The sequence below is a fragment of the Magallana gigas genome, chromosome 4 (assembly GCF_963853765.1).
Source record: "Magallana gigas chromosome 4, xbMagGiga1.1, whole genome shotgun sequence".
Lineage (NCBI taxonomy): Eukaryota > Metazoa > Mollusca > Bivalvia > Ostreida > Ostreidae > Magallana > Magallana gigas.
The window spans coordinates 50,592,844-50,612,945 of NC_088856.1; the positions used below are offsets into that span (position 1 = coordinate 50,592,844).

General features: G+C 32.7%; 2 protein-coding genes and 1 long non-coding RNA gene across 4 annotated transcripts in view; 1 reads left to right on the forward strand and 2 right to left on the reverse strand.

Moving 5' to 3' along the window:
- Nucleotides 1-6,671: 6,671 nt before the first annotated feature.
- Nucleotides 6,672-10,572, reverse strand: LOC105342801 (tripartite motif-containing protein 2). Its single transcript, XM_011449858.4, has 2 exons — nt 10,262-10,572; nt 6,672-8,499 (listed from the first exon to the last, which is right to left on the reverse strand). Exon 2 carries the CDS (start codon nt 8,474-8,476, stop codon nt 6,806-6,808), a length of 1,671 nt encoding a protein of 556 aa, XP_011448160.3. The 5' UTR covers nt 8,477-8,499; nt 10,262-10,572; the 3' UTR covers nt 6,672-6,805.
- Nucleotides 10,358-13,354, forward strand: LOC136274907 (uncharacterized). Its single transcript, XR_010713356.1, has 3 exons — nt 10,358-10,420; nt 12,778-12,929; nt 13,224-13,354. It is a non-coding gene; the product is annotated as an uncharacterized lncRNA (long non-coding RNA).
- Nucleotides 13,355-16,595: 3,241 nt separating this feature from the next.
- LOC105342800 (cAMP-dependent protein kinase type II regulatory subunit) overlaps nt 16,596-20,102 on the reverse strand; it is a 28,445-nt gene continuing 24,938 nt past the window's right edge. For both annotated transcript variants that reach the window (XM_011449855.4, XM_011449857.4), the window contains one exon: nt 16,596-19,463. In XM_011449855.4, coding sequence (XP_011448157.3) covers nt 19,431-19,463 — 33 coding nt within the window. In that variant the 3' untranslated portion in view covers nt 16,596-19,430. The remainder of the gene's footprint in view (nt 19,464-20,102) is intronic.

Consider the following 20,102-nt stretch of genomic DNA (forward strand, 5'->3'; position numbering starts at 1 on the left):
TTTTTACTGTCCAACTGTTACGTTAAAAAAGCAATTTCGTTGGAAAATTTAAAATATATATATATTTCAAGCTCCTACGTAGTTTACTATAACAATATGCTTTAGTTTTCAAAATAATGGAAATAAGACATTTTACATTCATGGATGAATGCAATCTTTTATTCGAGATAAAAATCTATTTTCAACTAAATTGCTTCTTAAATGTGTAAACAGATGGCATGTATTTGATTTCAGCGAAGATCATCAAGGGACTTTTTTGCAGTACTTTCTTTTTTCATCTTTTTAATGGAATCTATCGAAAATACATGCATTATAAGACATATTACTAAGGTAGACTTTATCAATTTAAATTAATAAATGGTATTTAGGAATATTTGAATTTCGTGGGTTTTTTTCAAGTATGGGTGAACAAAACATTGACACGGAGGAATGATGTACTTGTGATGACCATATACTAGTTTCTGTCGTTTAAATGATAAAAAAAATGGATTTTACTCTTTAGATAAAATGACCTCAATTCATCATAGATTTTTAAGCATGTTTGATCACTGTGCTAACGTAAATCTTGTGTAAATTTATTTTGTTTAAAAAAAAACACACACTTTAGACAAATGTCTACAAAAAGTCATTTTCTTTCTACAACTGTAAACTAGACAATGTATTACCATCATTAACGATAACACACGCATAACTAATTCAATCAAATCGGAGGTTCAAGAAGTACATGTAAGAACATTTTTCGCTTCAAGTTGTAAGAACATAATTCGGACACAGTGGTTTAAGCTAGGTTAAGTTAGGTACCCCCCGGGATCAGTTGACCACATATTTGAACCTTGGGCATTAAACAGGCCCTTGGAACAGTTGTCTAAATCAAAGATCTGAGAAACCTTGCCTTATTGCAAATTCCACCATCCAGCTTAGCTAAGATGTTTGTCCGCCAGACAGTTTGCTACCCAAAACCCTTTGAAGGGGCGGGCGAAGGATGAAGGCAAGTCTAAGGGTAAGCCAAATTTGATTAAGTAAACGTGAATAGAAGCCCCAAGCGTATTCAAACTCATGATCTGCAGTTTACAAGCCTGATACTTTCACCACTATATGACCAATTAATTGATACAAGCAGTTTAACTAAACATTTAAATCGCCATCTTACGACATAGTGTCTTAAACAATTTAAGTTCAGGTGTAGTATGTAGTACCTTAGCATGTTGTGTCTAAATTTGTAATTGAAATTATATAACTTATAAGTCTATGTGAGAGGTGAAGTGTGAAACGACTACCTGCCGACAGGTATAATGTGATAATTATATAGGAAGATAACCAGCCGGCCTTTGCAGGTGGCCATACATGAAATAATTTGATAGAGCTTGTGCTAAAAAGCAGAAATTGCCTGCCTTGGTGGAGAAGTAGTTGCTATACCAACTTGCTATTTTGAAGTAATTATACTGTGGTGAACGAGAAAAGCTTTAATTTTGATTGAAATGAAATGCACAATGAGATGTACTTACACACATACGAGAAACAGAGTTATGCTAAAAGATGAGTCAGATAAAAAAAAATAGGCAGCCTGTAAATGAGGGGGTGCTTACTTTATTAAATGTTGTAGATGCTGCAATAGATATGTGGGTGATATGTGTGTGACAAAATTGCTTACATACGCGCCAAAACTCAATTTTTCATTCGCTGCATTGCCATCAATTTTTCTATGTTCATAAAGTTGACAATATGTTACTCTGCTTATAGAGTGGCTTTTACATGTTTTACATGCTCTGTAGAATTCAGACCACTTATCGTCAAAAAATGATGTTTATTTTAACTTTAATGTTCCTTGAATTTTCACAGATGGACATGAACAATCATTAGTATTTAAATACCTGGATCTGAAGAAGTATTTATTATATGAGAAGATTTCTCAACAGCAGTTTGTAAGTACTAAGCAATGCTTGGCTTTAAACTTTTCGAATTTGTAGATATTTTTTAATAATAAAAGAAAACATTTCTGAAAGTTTTCTATTACCTGAAAAAATATTGTATGCTTTAATGATTGCGTGGGAATAATTATTTTTTAATTTTTAGGAAAAAATGAAACAATTGGGTATATTTTACTTGTTAGTGATTGGGACGTTTCTGCAAATCAGTTTGGTAAGTTCACCTCTTTAATGGTCATTTTTCTTGTTAAACGAGCAGGTAACATTAATTATTCATATAAATAGTACACTATACATTTGCGTATGAGTATTTTCTTTTGTTCCAAATCAAAATGGTAACAAAAAATTAACTTGTACGTAACAAACATGCATGTAAAAAAAATTGTGTCCTGAAGAAGTGACTGACTGTCTTGAAGAATTTGACGATTTGTCAGAAGTTACCTATGTTATGTTACAAAGTTTTTACCGATGTAGTTTTATGCAATCAATAATTTCTTCTTACAGTCGACCAATGTCCCGGAAGCACACCCGGTTAGTGACCGCTTCATTCGATCGCTGTGTAAGAGGCTCTCTGATATTACGGCCAACTCAAAACCGGAACATAAAAGACAGCCCTGTCCTTGGAATCCTTGCTATTCACGAATGTTTCCGTGAACTATATGACGTAACCAGCAAAATGTAATAAAACATCTTATAAATGAAGAACACTTATGCTGTGTGTTTAATTTTTTTCACTGGTATCTATCTATACTAAGGGGGCTTGAGATTATTTTTATTTAATTAGAGAGACAATCACTGCTTAGAAAAAATAACAATAACAAACCGTGAACCCTCTAAAAGATCCATTAAACGAAATACAAATTCAAAGCAAAGCAACACAGACCTCCAAATAGATAGAGGTATGATCAGGTGCCTAGGAGAAGTGAGCATCCTCTGCTGACCGGTCACACCCGCCGTATGTGCTTTGTCGTAATCGGGAAAAATCAGAAAAGTCCGTAAACAATTAGGTGATTATTTATGGTTTAAATATTATTATGAAAAACGCCAGTCAGCATGCGACCCAGTGGAGGATTGTATTTTCAGACAAGGTCGTTGTATCGACCATAGAACTTACAAAAAGATGACTTCAAACGATACTGTTAATAGTCCTGTTTTATCAACTTGTTTGTCGATGGCTTGCTTTGTTTTAGAAACTGTAAAAATTCATACGAAGAGCATGCCCTTGCGTGTCGAATCAACGGAGAGACAAAAACACCATATGCAGGTGAGGAAGGTATATTGCTACATACGTAAGGAAAGTTGACAAAAGAAAAATTGAAGTCATTGCGTATATTATAATTAAAGTTTTGTTGCTAGGTTCCCATCAATGTCTATGCCCTGTAAAATATCCAAATATGAAACAGATGACGCATACTCTGTGGTATCCTTTATTTCAAGTTCACTGGGATATATCGAGTCCACGTAAATATGGAAATAACAGTTGTTAATTGATAATGCGTCGTCGATATACCTGAATGTTGAGTTGAAGGCCACAGCGAGGGTGATGTCATAATAGTGTCATATTGTAAATCTTGGATTTACAAGGTGGCAGTATATACAAAATTTAAAACTTTCGGTCGGCACAAATGACTTGATTTGTCTTTGTGCACTAAATGGAAAAGTTGCACATGACAAAGTCGAAATTAGGCCTGTTGATAAAACTTTATTGCATCTTGCCTCGCAATGTAATAAGCAAATGCTGGCAGCGAGTATACATATCGAATTTCGACAAACCAGAGAGTATCCATTCAACATACATTATTATAGCCATGTGATACAAAACATTTATTACAAATTTTGCCCGAGAGCTTTTTTTATTTCTTACATAAGAAATTACACAAAAAGGAAGAATGATGTCCCTGAAGCTAAACGGTTTGAAGTGTTATCGCCTATTCAACTTGTAAACGGCTTAAATTACTGGATCAAAAAACTATAAAATTAACAAAATTGAGTGTCAAACTTGTTTAAAGAATCCTACTTGTTATTAAAATAAACCAGTGAAAAAAAGCCAAAATGAAGAATCGGAAAAAAACGTTGTTTTTGGGAAGTATTTGAATTTGATTAGTAAGATATACTTCAAAGTTTTTAATTTACCTGGTGGCAGTGAATACAAAATTTACAAAATGACAATAGACAATCAGCCAAGGCTAGTAAACAACGGACATGCAATGCGACGGTGGGTGTGCTATCATAACGAATATAAGGGCTCCATTGATTATATTAGCCCGCTTGAGACCGCAATTATAGTGTTTTCATCCCCAAAGCTACCATGAAAAATGACAATAACAAACTTTCGACCATCTCAAAAATCCATAAAGCGAAATACAAATTCAAATAGAACAACTCTGACCTCTAAAAAGATAGAGGTGGGATCAGGTGACTCCAAGGAGTAAGCATCCCCTGCCGACCGGTCGCACACGCCGTGTGCTTAGTGTCAAGATTATGAAAAACACAAGAAATAACCGTAGTCAAACCGGTGTATAAATTAATGTTCTAACAAGGATGAAAAACATCAGTCAGCATGTGACTTAACGAAACATTGTATTTGCTGACAAAGTCGTTGTATCGACCATAAAACTGGCGTAAAGAGGATTTTAATCGAAGTTCTTGATATTCTTGTTCCAACAACTTGTTTGTTATAAGCTTGCCTCGTTTAATAAATTGTTCGCACGTAGAGCATGCTCTTGCAGAACGAATAAGCTGAGAGACATAAACATCATAAGCATGATGATAGTATATTGTTAAATAAGTAAGAGAGGTTGACGATGGAAGCATTGAAATCATCACGTTTATCATATAATAGTTCTGTTGTTAGGTTACCATTACGTCTTTTTCTAGAAAAATATCCAAACATGAAACAGATGTTTCAAAATCTGTGGTATCCTTTTTTTTTCAAGCTCTCAGGGATATATTGAGATAACATAAGAGTGAAAGTAATAGTTGTAAATGAATAAAACTCCATTAATATATCTAAATGTCGAGTCGAAGGTCCAAGCAATAGCATAGTCTTTCCGCTACCTCATATTCAAATTCATAAATCACCATTTGGTTCTATTTCAAAATGTCTCTCATTTGCTTAGATTTGAACATTACGTCATCCCTATATGTAGACATTACTGTCGACAGTATTTCCCGGTTAAAAAGAATTTTTATGCCCAGCCATTCGTTAATCTAAACCCTCTTCAGTAATTTGCAATTATAAAATTGAATCCCACAGCAAACAAACGGGAAGATTAGATTGCAAAATTATTGTTAAGGAACATTATGTTCCACCTTTCCCCCTTTAATCTAAAGATTTGAAAATCGTGTTACTTAGGTTGATCTGTAAGAAAAATTACTGAATTTTAAAACCTAGCTGATTTGTGGGGAAAATAATTGAATTTTAAAACTGGACCATTATGAAGTTACGAAGATCAAACCTGTATACTTGAAAATCAATTTAATCACGTATGTAAAGGACTATATATGGTTTGAGCCTAAAATGGCCCCCTAAAATGAACATTGTCATTTTACTGTAATTCTTTGGGGTTTTTTTTAACAAATATACATTTGAAGTTTTTTCATAATTTTCATTTTGATTTTAGTGTCCAAAACTTAAAAATATGACATCATAAAGTTAACTTTTTCCCGCCATTTTCTCATTTTTAGCATAAAACGGCTTTTTTTGAAACAGTTTTTCTTTAGGGAAACATTGAGCGACTGCTTGAGCAAACAAACTATTTTCCCCAAAGATGTATCTCTCCAATACTTATAAAAGACAAAATGTTTGTTCTTGTTCAAAGAGTCGCTCTATATTTCCCATTCGAAAAGTGATAAGAAAAATGTCCATTTTTGACTGATTTTGATTGAATTATAAAAATAGCGTCACTTCTGACGTCATATACTGCAGGTGAGTGCATATAAATCAAATAAATAGGTAAAAAACATATTTTATGTCAACTCTTTAATGATATAAAACAACAAATTAATGTACCTTTTATTTTATTTTCATTTTAAAAATAGCGAATTATGGGGGCCAAATTTGACCAATATCATATATAGTTCTTTGCATTCAATCTGTAAAAGTAAGAATCCTCCCTATAAATGTCTCAGCAGTTACATAGCCTATAGTGTAGTGCCCTTTGCCTTAGTACATCAAGGCTCTGTTTGGATACCTGACAAATTAAATAGAAACGTCGCCATCTTTGATTTAGGAGAGTCGTAAATTTCACTGTAAGTATTGATATTAAATTTATTTCATATACTTTGTAAATAATTATATTGGCATGTTAATAGACGTTATTTCTAATCAAATTAGGGTTATTAACTTTGGAACATAAGTGAAATTTAAAGATCTGCAATGACAATTTAGTGTTTGAATTTTCGAAAGTTGGATCAAACTAAAAAAAAATTTAAAAAGAACTATTTGATATTTTCTAGTTTGATTTTAGTTGTGCAAAGAAATTAAAAATCATAGCATTTATCAAATTGTATGCGAAGATTATATAGTCAACACATATAATGTTTCGTCGTGTGGTAATTATAAATTAACTGAAATTAAACACCGTAAGTTATTGCCATTTGCTGGACATGTTTGATATCATTTACTCCTTAGGAGTTTAAACATTAGTTTTTCAAATATTGAACCACTCTTTTAATAGTCTGCTTGCCACTGGTTCATAATCTAAAAATTTGAAATTATGTCTAAGAAACTAAAGAAAAATATTATTGATAAATTTATTAAATACCACCAAACCATTATAGCATAAAATACAACAGAAAACCACAGCAAAGTAAATAATACACAATTTACAGTATTAAAACGAGGCTTAGTGCATTTATTCAATATATACATTTAATTTCTAAACATAGTATTGAATTTTTTTCACTTTACGTGTCTTACATTCAGCAACAAAGAGGTTGTCTTTGGAATCCACACACAATCCCCATGGACGCTGTATATCACAGTCGTCAATGCAACGGAGGAATTGTCCGTCCTGCTCAAAAATATGGATGCGGTTGTTCCAATAGTCGGCGGTCAGGATCCGACTCTGACTGTCGGTAGTGATGCCGACTGGACAAAATGATTCCTTGATAGTAGAAGAAGGACCAGTGTAGGTAAACCGCAATTTCCCGGCCTGATTGACCACCACTACTGCTGCCGCTCCATAATCAGCTACGCAGATGTCAAGGTTCTTGTTCTCGCTGATATACTTAGAGAAATCGCCAAGTGAATAAAGCGGCTCGCCATTATCATTTGATTGAATGCATTGTTTTTCTTTGAAGTCTGAGCTCGAGTAACGCACGATTTTTACTTGCTGATAATCATCACTGTCTATGACAACAAGGAAATCGCCGGTAGAAGAAATGCATACACTACGAGGTCTCCATCCCTGTAGTCTGGCCACTCTATTCAACTTTTTATTTTTTAATATGTTCACTGCTCTTTCATTGTAATCTGTATAAACTAGATACCCGTTTGTCACTGTTATGTCTCCTGGTCTAGTCCGTGAATTGGTTTCTATTTCCTTTACTAGTTTTCCCTGGAGGCTGACGAGTTTCATGATCTTTTCATTTCCACACGTCCAGATATAGTCATCGCTTAGACATGAAACGCTGTATAATTCATTGTTGTCGCCATACTCAGTTTTTATTTCTGTTATGATCCGTGATTCATCAAGGAGTGATCTTTCTGAGGGCAATGTCTCAGCATCAGGTGAATCTATTGTGTAACCAGAATCATCGGATGTTATACAAAATGCTGACAGAGAACCAAACTGTTGATAAAGCTGTTCTTTGTTGATCTTCTGAGAAGTCAAGCTTGGTAAGGAAATCGTGAGTTTAGGTGGCAAACTTCTGAATTCAGCATTCATTGATTTGTAAGCAGAGACCAGACTGGCATCATTGGAATTCAGCAATATATTCAAATTATCAATGTTTTGTGTAATTTTAGAAATAGTTTGTGCTATTTCGTCTTCCTGTCTGTTTAGAACTGCTAGGTATCTCGAATCTATTTTATCAAGAGCGGATTTTAGTTTTCTTAAAATGTCATCTATTTCTTTTTGTAAGTCTTCTTTTTGTTTGTCCAAAGCTGTTGTCAACTTCTCAGAATTGGTATTGATGTTACCTTTCTGAACTGAAATATAAGAGGCAATCTCTTTATATTTTGGATAAATGGATAGCTCAAACTCTGTTAAATCTCTTCGTATTGCTTCCTTTTTGTTTTCAATGTGTTTTAAAAACTCAACAATTCCATGGTCTTTATGATCCTCTAAAGAAACGCATGTTGCACAAATAGGAATGTCACATTGTACGCAATGAAGTTCACATATTTTTGAGGAGTGTTTTTGACATTTTACTGTAGATCCACGCATCTTATATGGCACTACTTTATGGTCTTTAAATTCGCTTGAGAGATGTTCCCCAACACATTCTTTGCACAGATGTATTTGACAAATGTCACAGTACATAGTGGGGCCCGAGATATCACAGAGATGACACCGTAACACATCCTGGGCCCAGCGCTCGTCCATGGTCAGATACTTTTACTTAAGTTCTGAAACATAAAACAGTAGCTGGTTTAATAATATAAGTGGAATGAATTCAGAACAATCTTTCAGAGATAACACTTAAGACGCCCTGGGCAAAACACTTAGGATTTATAGAATCTATTTACTGAATAATAATACGTAATTAAAAAAAATACTGAGTTCAGGAATGAGATGTATGCTATAGTGGGATTCTGTGCGTCATGCGCAAAAAATACATTCACTCTTGATGATATATTTTCTAGTACTTGAGTTCTAGGTCAAGAGTTCTTCGGTAGAATATCTAATGCCTTATACTGGTATGAGTGTCATGTTTATTCTCATCTCAACCGACAACCTACTGAGGAAATATTCAAATTCATATTGGCTCAATTTTCGTGGTATTCATTGGTCGCCGTAGTCCCTCTATCCCCCGACGAATTTACATCCTCGACGAAGACAAATTTTTATAGAAAAAGTGACATTTCTTACCGAAACTAAAAACCGATACATCCACAGAATTATATATCCCCAAATAAGCCAAAAAACAAAAATCTACGAAAATTTGTCCCCAATGAATTTAAAAGATTGCAAAAGAACATCTACTGAATACTTTATTATGACTTCTCATTCTACATAAAATGTTGTTTTTTTCCACAGAAAATCCAAAATGCATAGTACTATGCTTCTTGGGTCGTTACAACACTAATACCCCCAAGCAACACTAACTTTTCTTTTAAATGATTTGTCCAAGATTATGAATTCAGAATTTAACCTGCATTATACATTTCTTTAAATGCTGCATTAAATTCTGTGTAATCTATCCTAATCATTAAATTTGTATCAATTACATGCACAACCTAGTTACTCGGTCATTTGAATCTTGTCATAATCTGAATTTTGTTTTATTAAGTAGTAGTCCTACGGATTCTAGTTCATTTAACTTTATTAAATAATTGCCTAATTATCTCCTCATGATCGTATTAACTGGTAGGCAATTCTTAAAGGGCCTCTTGTTATTTTAACAATAGTATTGATCAGACTTTTGATAAGGAAATTCTGCAAAATAGAAGCCTTATCAAGTTTTTAACAACTGTATTTTTTGTTGTTTTTTTTTATTCAGAGCATGAATGAACGTGTTTCACGAAGAGTTCTCTGCTAAATGCCTAGGAAAAGAAAAAATCAAATGTACTATTTTATAAACTAATTGACAAATAAAGCAACTCCCTTGAACCAAATCAAGTATAAAAGTTTCAAATTTAAGTTAGTGGCAATTTTGGCAGATATCGCTACACTTATAAAAACAAGTTTATACTCTAGACGCCCTTGAAAGAAATGTAATAAGAATGCACCGGCTTTTGCGATTTTTAAAAATAGGTTTCAAATACCGTAGCAATTTCTGAATTTTACGCTTTTAATATAAAACCCAACTTTTTAAACACCGTTTCTTTTATTCTGCCTAATAAATAATTCCTTCGATTTGCGCTCGAGTGTGAAAATACTATATTGAAAAAATAAAAAAAAATCTCCAATTGTGTATACAGAGAACTACCAATTCGTCATAACTAAGGAATTGAATAGCCTAAAAGTATACCTTTATCGCTGAAATAATGAAAACTTGCATTTACATTCAAAAGCTAAATTGCCATTGCAGATCTTTTCATTGCACTTACATGTATATTCCAAAGTTAATCATCTTAATTTGATTAGAAAAAAGTTAAAAAGGTCCAGTAGCATGCTAATATTATTATATTACAATGTAAATGAAACAAGATTAATATCAATACTTACAGTTGACATATAACGAATCTCTCCAACCAAAGATGGCGGCGTTTCGATTTCCTCTGTCAGATATCCACACAGAAGCCGTTTTTTTTTTTAGATCACATGATCTGTTAAAGTAAATGCCCAACGGTAGGCCACGAAACGCCCAAAACATTTAAAGGGGAGGTTCGTACTCTTACAATGAAATGCATTGTTACATTGTTTTTTGAAATTTCAAGACAGATCTTGATAACTTCATAATGGTACGGTTAAGCTTTATAATTCAATTTTTTTTTCTTATAGATCCACTAAGTAACACGATTGTTGAATCCACAAATGCATATTAAAGGAAAACGAAAGTAGAACATAGAACAATAAATATGATAACTGATATTTTTCCTTTTGTTTGCTTTGGGATTTATCTATATAATTTCAAATTACTAAAAAAAATCTTAAGATTAAAAAAGACTTTTTAACAGGAAAATAGTATTGTTGTCGACTTTTCATTGTCTGTTTTTGAGGATTTTCACCACATCTGTTCATGTAATCAATATTCTAATATTACAGGACCTAGGACAAATATCACATTTGGCTGATATATAGTTTCATAAATCCATCCTTTGGTAGCAAGTATAGGTGGTTTTACAAAATAATTTCAATATATTGTGTTTTAATGAAATACTGACAGTTAAAATGTTCTATTTAAGTTTACTGTTTCGTGTTTATAAACAATAATAATCTATAAGACTACATCAGCCTCTGTTACCACAAAACATCAGTTAGATTGATTTGTTTTCTGGTATCTAAAATGAGACTTGGAGTTTGAAAGGATAAAAAGTAACTAGATCCAACTCATCGTAGCTTTACAGAAATATTTTACATAACATACCAGAGTATGACACTGTTAAGAGGTACGTGTCTTTCATATTTTAATGAAACAATTCAGCAATGAACTCGAGACTTAAGCAGCAAAGTCACTATGTTCACCGCTTACAATAACTGAAACAAATGGAAAATCAGATTAAGAGTAGTGTAGCCTTTCACAAAAGAACAACTGTTTGCAATTTAAGAAGCGCTTACTAAATAAAAAGAAACAGCAATCACGATTTTTGACTTGAATGCAATTGGACTCTCTTTTGAAAGATTTTGTATTCTTCGTTTATTCTCTAATTCAATAAAGGCAAGTTTTTATTGAATCAAACAAGTTAACAGAGCACTGCAAGGACACAAAAAAGGCCACCTGTATTACACAATTTCCAGTTTAAGGTTCTCAAATCGTAAGCCTCAAAGTGTTTTTTAATCATGAAAATATTATTTATCCTTCAAACTTTATAAATGAAATAAAATAAAAAGAAATTGTTTGATGGTATCCATGCATTTTAAGAAGTTATTGCAATTATGGCCACGATGATTATATTAAATAATTAAAATTGAGATCATAAAACAAATAAAAAACGGTTGTACCAATGCATGCATCGCTCGAACCTCTTAACCTCTTGGTAGAAGGTCCCGGTGAAGCCACTAAGCCAAGCAATTCGTTGCATGTCTTTGCGTAGTATTCACACTTTAAGACTAAATAAATATGTCTATATGAAAGCCAAGTTTGTGGTATGAATAAAACAAAATTTGAGTAATTTAGAGTTATCGAACATTGTTGAGGATCAGATCGTTAATATGAATTGATACCAAATACTAGTATGATAGTTGAGTACACTCAGATTTGAAAATCTAACCTCCTGGAACAAGGAGGGACCGAATCAATGGCCTGACAGACTGTACGCATGGACCAGATGAATGAATATAAGACATGCAGATACAAATGAGCGTGTCATAAATTATTGTTGAAGACGAAGATTCTTATAGGGTCCACTTAAAGTGTTTTATTGTAACCCTAATATAAAGTTTGCATTTACAGCTGAGCTTGTGAGAATAATGTTTTTAAAAATACCCATCTCTGTCTACTATGAATTGTTGCATACAAAATTAAGGGATTTGTTTACTTAGATACCTATAGGGTCAGAAGTCTTTTCTAAATATCTCAAAAACAATTGATTTTTTTTTTACATTTTTGAACATAAAATGTTTATTTTGACATTTTGCACGTGTATGGTCTACCAAAATGACAATCTGTGATCTTAATGGTCTTGAAATTATTATATTACGTAACTTTCAAACAAAAAAATATTTTGTTAACAAACTACATGTATTATAGCTGGGAGATCTTGCAGAATTTCATTCTAAACAAAATGTTATCTTCAAAACTGTTATAGCGACTCTCATTATGGAGTTATGTGGCTGGCCCCTAAAACTGATTGTCTTATTTATCTCAAGACTACGAAACATTTTGTTAATACCTGAACAACAGAAAATGTTGCAAATACCGAAACTTTTCAAAGATATTAAGATTATAGTACCAGTACCTTAAAGTAAGTGTACAAAGAAGCAAAACTTCTTTTCTCTATAAAACGATTGGGAATTAGTTAAACATTTTTGAAGAAAATTGGCTTGACGTTGTAAAAAATGATGAATATTTTGTTTTTTAGATATTTGAATGTTATCTTAAAAAGGACCCACCTTGAACATGAAGGTCCTTGATTGGATCTTAATCGACAATTTGATATTGAAAATTGGACGGAAGATCTGCTCGTTGCTCTTAACGAGATCGCATCTATTTAAAATGATGAGATACGAACAAGTAATTCGTTTGTTTCTTCTTCGTTGTACAGAAATAATTTATTTACTTTTGTTTGAAGTTTTTATTTATTATTTCCAATGCATAATTAATGCAATGCAATGTATACTATACATACGTACTATCAACGCATGATATTAATTTTATTGAACAATTATGAAAATATGACATAGGCCTTAACATAAAATATCACATGACAGAATTTGAAGTCATCTGGTTGATGACCACCTACATTATCATCCTTGACTTTTCTGAACTGCGGGATATTGAGCTAGTTACTATTTTTTTTCCACCCAGGGACTGGTCGTTACCAATAAAAATGTGACCTAATTCTACGTAGGATCAAAGCAGATTCTGGACATTTCCTTCTACTTGAATTGTTCAGACTTTACCATTGTAATAAGCAGCAGGAGAATTATATATATATAAATATATATATATATATATATATATATATATATATATATATATATATATATATATATATATATATATATATATATATATCCAAATCACAAAAGTATTTTCTCAGTGTCCGGTAAAAATATAATAAAAGAAAAAAAGCAACACTAACTGCAAAACATATATATATATATATTCACACACACACACACTGTTACCTTAGGTACCTAGTTGCATGTAAACAGTTCAGGTATTGGTCCTATTGGATTGCCGAGACGAATGAATTACAGTTAATATATACAGGAGATAAAATTAATTAAAAACCTAATTCTTTTATTACGGGGCGCCCGCTCCCGCACAGGACTAATACTGGGCCAACCGTGAGCTTCTTCTCTTATTGTTGGACCCAGCCTCATGAAACCTCCAACAAGCCAACACACGTTTTAGTTTTCAGACTTTTATATAGACTTTACATGAAATATACTTTTACATGAGTTTGGTATGCATCAGCACCGAAGGTCTGATTCCAACTGACTATAATTTACAATTCAGAATAATATATAATGAACAATGGAACAACACAATGAAGGATTAACATAAGAAGTACAGATGTAAGTAAATCAATTATCAAACAGTTATTGAGTGACTAGGGACATTTTAGCAGCATGTACATAAAAGGATTAATAAGATGAAAGAAGCTTAAGTGTCAATAAACATAAACAGAAGTCAATTAAAAGATTAGCTGTCCATCACTGATTGTGCCTCAGGTAGGATTAATGCTGCGCGGAATTTATAACGTTTATAGAACAGTTGTCGAAATAGATGAAAAGTTTTTGTAACAATTAACACAAAGTCCGAAAAACATAATTTACACAATAATTAAAAATAGTCCGAAAGATTGAATTTCACACCGTGACACATGCTTCGCGTCCGCGTAAAACACGTCCTCGTGTTTTGAATTTTTATCATCGACGGTAGCCGCGTTGTTGTCTTCTTTGCTGCCTGTGTGGTTGAAATCGGCGGTCAAGTTGTTTATCATGCAACATGGCCTCTAGATGTTCGTTATCACATTCCAATACCCAAATGGTCTGCAGCAGGGCGTTGTTTTGTTCCCTCAGCTGTTTGATTGTATCGTCAGCCTCCGTCTGAATTTTCATTACATATTGAGAATGTTCACTCCCGATATCTTTTAGTTTCCTCTGCATTAAATCCATGAGTACTTTATCACCGTGTGCCTCTGCTTCTAATTTCTGAATTTTCTTTACATAAATATCAATGTCAGAACGTTTCGAGTTTTCTTGAAGCTTTGTTCTCAAATCCGTATTTTCACTTTGAAGTCTTGCGTTCTCGGACTTAGCACGTTGTAGATTTTCAGCCATACTCTTCGTAAGTAGGTCGGACTTGCGTAGCTGAATCTTAATGTTGTGTAGCTCAGTTCGTAGAATACTTGAGGTATCAAACAAAAAATGAAATTGATTGTTACGAATTGAATTAAACGGCAATTCTCTCAAAGTACGTTTGTTTTCAAGATATTTGCACAGTCGTTTCATGTCTCGCGTCTTTTTACGACCCAAAACTGCTTCCTTTTCAACACATTTTGTTGGTTTCTTCATCTGTGTAAAACACATTCTGGAATAATGTCCCATTCTGTGACATCGGTAACACTTCTGGTTGAACGCGAAACATAAAACGTTGGGATGCACGTTTCCACACCTTCCGCACACTGGACGCTGACAGGAGGGAAAGCTGAACTTCTTCTGTCTCCCTTGCGGTCGGAAAGAATATTCCATGTTGAATCTAGTTTAAATCGTCTTCTTCATCTGTAGACTCTTAATCTGGGGAAACTCGCTAAACTGTTGTAGAGGTCCAGGATCTGACTACTACAAAATATATGTAGCAGTCCCGGGTGTCGTTACCCGGATTCTCCACCAAATATTACGGGGCGCCCGCTCCCGCACAGGACTAATACTGGGCCAACCGTGAGCTTCTTCTCTTATTGTTGGACCCAGCCTCATGAAACCTCCAACAAGCCAACACACGTTTTAGTTTTCAGACTTTTATATAGACTTTACATGAAATATACTTTTACATGAGTTTGGTATGCATCAGCACCGAAGGTCTGATTCCAACTGACTATAATTTACAATTCAGAATAATATATAATGAACAATGGAACAACACAATGAAGGATTAACATAAGAAGTACAGATGTAAGTAAATCAATTATCAAACAGTTATTGAGTGACTAGGGACATTTTAGCAGCATGTACATAAAAGGATTAATAAGATGAAAGAAGCTTAAGTGTCAATAAACATAAACAGAAGTCAATTAAAAGATTAGCTGTCCATCACTGATTGTGCCTCAGGTAGGATTAATGCTGCGCGGAATTTATAACGTTTATAGAACAGTTGTCGAAATAGATGAAAAGTTTTTGTAACAATTAACACAAAGTCCGAAAAACATAATTTACACAATAATTAAAAATAGTCCGAAAGATTGAATTTCACACCGTGACACTTTTCTTAGTTTCTTTTTTTTAATACAAGTGTTCATGCATTTCACCAAAATGTATCTTTTTAAGCTCCAGTTTTAATGACATTGCAAAGGGAAAAGTAGCACAAGACCGAGTACATTAAAGGTTCTGGATCATGACCAAGAATGTATCACTGAATCAGTGTCATATGTGGACATGTATTTTACAGACTCAATAAGGCGAAGCCAGGAAATGATATTTCAATTGGGTGGTGTCCATGGAAACGGCAATGTTAGAACAGTTCAAGATGTCTTCTCTTGGCTTCCACGTTTATGGACATACAAGACTTGAGGTTCTGTTACATTGTTGCTAGTTTCAAAATTGACCAATTTTTTTTTAAGTCCGGAGCGCACATACATAATATTTTTATTTTGGCTCTCTTTGCTTCCACCTTTATGAAAATACATATTAAAAGACTCTAGGTTGCTAGTTTCAAAATCGTCCAGAACAAAAAAGTACATAAAACACCGTGAGCGAAAATACTTAATATTGCTATTTTCAACGTTTTTTTTTCTTCGTTTTTTTCTTCACTCGCATAATAACCAATATAATGTCTGCTCGTATATTTTCAAATGGTCGTAGAAATGTTGGAAAAATAAAGCACCGCAAAACACTCCAAAAAGTGATTATTCTTCAATATCTGAACAGTCTTTCTAGCTTCAGCATTGATATTCTTGAGACAGCTTCTTAATTTATATCATTCAAGGCAATTACTGAACACATAAGACAAGGCTAAAAATGTTCAGTTCTTTTATTCATTCATACTCATTTTGTGGGGTCAAAATATACATAAGCCTAATATCAGATAATGAATACATGCTCAGATTCATATGTATATCATCTACTTAAAAAAATAAAAATCGACATAAAAATTAGTAAAAACACAAGCATAAAAAAGTAACCAAGAATTAATAAATATTATGTCCGTACATATGCACCTCGAATGAGTTCTCTTTTATCTACACTCCTCAATTAATGCTTCCTCAAACTATCGTGCGACTCTGCTAAAGGGGCATGGTCACGATTTTGGTCAAATTTCATTTTTCTGTTTTTATTATTTGCAATGCTTTAGAAATGCATTTCTAATGATCAAATGAAATTTTGGTGCCAGTCGTTGAGTTTTAAGCAAGATACAGGGCTCACAATTCTTCGTCATGTAAACAAGGCTCGTGCCCTGTTTTTGTTTACATAGGTTCAATATAACAGTAAATAACCTTTTTAAAGCTGGTTTGTCTATCTTATTATTCATTTAAAGCATAAATAAACAGTTCCTAACGATCAACACATTTATTTTAGGTCTGAAACTGGAATTTTCACTTCAACATTCGAAATGTAAACAAACGCTTTGTTTACATAGCGAAGAATTGTAAGGTCTGTAACTCGCTTATAACTCATCAAATGGCACTCAAATTTTCGTTGCCTATTAAAAATGCCTTACTAAAGCATTGTAAACATTAAAATCGAAAAAATAATTTTTGACCAAAATCGTGACCATGCCCCTTTAAAATCATAATGGGAGGTTTAAACTATAGCTGCGGTAATTTCGTGGCTACAACGCATGATGAAAATCAACTGTTTTAAAACTAAACAGCTGAATGACATATATGTGCGCATGGTATTTACAAGTAAACGGTAAGAAAGTCAATAATAGAAACTTATCGAACAAAAAACGCAAACTCTGAAGTTCTTAAATTCCGTTACTTCAGATATGGCTTAAGAGGTCACGCCTAAAACATCTTAAGGGTGTTATTTACTCAGGGTTTGAGTTCTGAAATTCCGATTGTTATAAAGTTCAATGTAATGAGTAAAATTTGTTCTAAACACAAAAAGTATTTATGAAATGAATTATTATTGACAAAACATTCAATAGTTTTACTTTATTATGAAATTAGGCTCAAACAAAAATTGATTTTTAGTCAAACAGAGGAAATTCGGACTAAATTTTGCAGATTTTGTTTTCTGCTAAAAGCTTTTTGGCAGTAGTCTAATATTAAAAGTTAGGATTTTATATTTAAGTGTATGTAATTTTGCATATTTTCCGTTAGCTTTACCTCACTTATTCATAAAAATAATCTTATGGCACGAATAATAAAAATATTGAAAAATGCTTAAAAACGATAAAAGACACCATATCTCAAAATTTTGATCATTGACCTCATATAAATTTTATGCCAACAGAATAAGGTCAATATAAGTAGTTCAATACCATAAATGTTTTTGTATTATCATCATTCAATTTTTTGTAAAATTGAATCAAAAATGGGAAGGGATTTGAAAAATGATAGAGGAAATTCGGACTGAATTATTTTTAAAAATTTATGCTGAAATCTTAATGTTGTGTACTTATTTAGTGCCACTACCATTCATAAAGTGTATCTTATTTTTAAAAGTGTCTAATTATTTGTATTATTTTTTTAATTAAGAAAATCTCAATCGTAGTGTAAAATTTTATGGGATTTTTCTTGATTTTTCAATAAATATTCAATGGCCATTAACTCAAAAAGTAGGTCATTGACCTACTTTTCTGAAAGTGAAAAATAACAATACAAGCAAAGGTCTATAACACACAATAGATGGTTTTTCATTATCATCAGTGGATTTTTTTTTTCATTCTGAGTAAATGTCATCCTTAACATTAAGAAATCAATTACAAAAAAGCATTTGTCAGTTATAATGAACCTTATTTTACTGGAGGGGCTTAAAAAGTATTATTATACTTTCATGTTAAATACTGAAATCTGATTGGCTCTGACGCAGTTGATAATCCGTTCTATTACCCTCAGCGTTAGCAACACACTTGGCAACGGGTAACACAACGAATTGTTACATGCGCGAAGCGTCGGTTGACAATGGTTTTCGAGGGGTGTCAATTTCAACTGTTACCCTCCCAAACAGACACTATTTATATAATTACAACTAAATGTACATAATGTAGAATTTTTTAGTAATTTTGAAGAGTTCGAGTTGGTCCGAAAATCTTGCTATTATCCTACTGGTGGAGTCATTCGGTACGTATCGTCAATACGTCAAAATTAAAATGTACACATGAATCAATAAAGAAGATTTATAAATTATCAAATATGCTACTCTTTGGAGATAATTCAGAACATATCATTCAACTAAACACTCATCTTGTTAAGTAAAATTTAGATGTATATTACTTTATGAAGTCCAAACAATTCTGGAAAATGCACTTGGTGGCAAGTAATTCAATAAATATCATATATAAAAACGTCAACTTTTCATACAGTTACAACCGTTAAATAAAATGTACATACATATAATAAATATAAAATTCGAAAATCCTGAAAATATTATTCAATTGTGGCAAGAAATACAAAACATATCATTAAATAATACGCCAATGTCAATTATTCAATTATCTACAACGTTTCAGTAAAATGTACAAATATAAATAAATTAGTCAAATAAGAAAATTATGTTTATCGAATGCCATATATACATGTATGTACAAGAGCACAGTAATGGTTATATATTCCGAAGTCGTGTTACATTGTTTACCCTGTAAACCGGAAGCACGCAGCACGAGACGATTGGTCCATCTTCCTCACACCTCTACCCAATCTGAATTCTGTCTGAGCTGAAATGTTCAAGAATACACAAAACCTTATGCTGGGCCTAATCAACGTTGATGTATATTGTCCCGGTGGCATGTTGTTGAATCTACACATCAATCCACAGTTACTCAACGAAAGGTACGTTCGCAATTTGCAATTGTGTGGATGCGCTCTTGGTTTGTCAAATCAATTTCTAAATTTTTCGATTGCTTTTTTTGAATTCTTATTCCCCATTATTGTTGATTACATAGAGTTTTATTAATGATTACACAGTTTTATTAATATCTCATTTTAAAAGAATAACTAGCGCTTATGTGATTGCACTTTTATGATTTATGAACATTCTCAATTTTGTTGATCTCTAAAATTTGGTTTGGATATTTTCGAATTTAATGAATTGCGAATTTTCATAAAGCTGGGCGTTTTCTAAAATTTTGCACAATATAATTTAGTTTATATGAATATACATTTAATTTAATTAAGCCCCCCCCCCCTCTACAATTCTCACTAATTAGTTATAATGTCTGGTACTCTTTGTTATGAATAACCTTCCTTTTGTAAGTTAGAATAAACAACAAATTATGTATGGAAAAAATTATCAATTACATTGCATTTGACGAAGACTTTTCTCAGTATGCGAGAGGTTATTTTTTCCAACATTT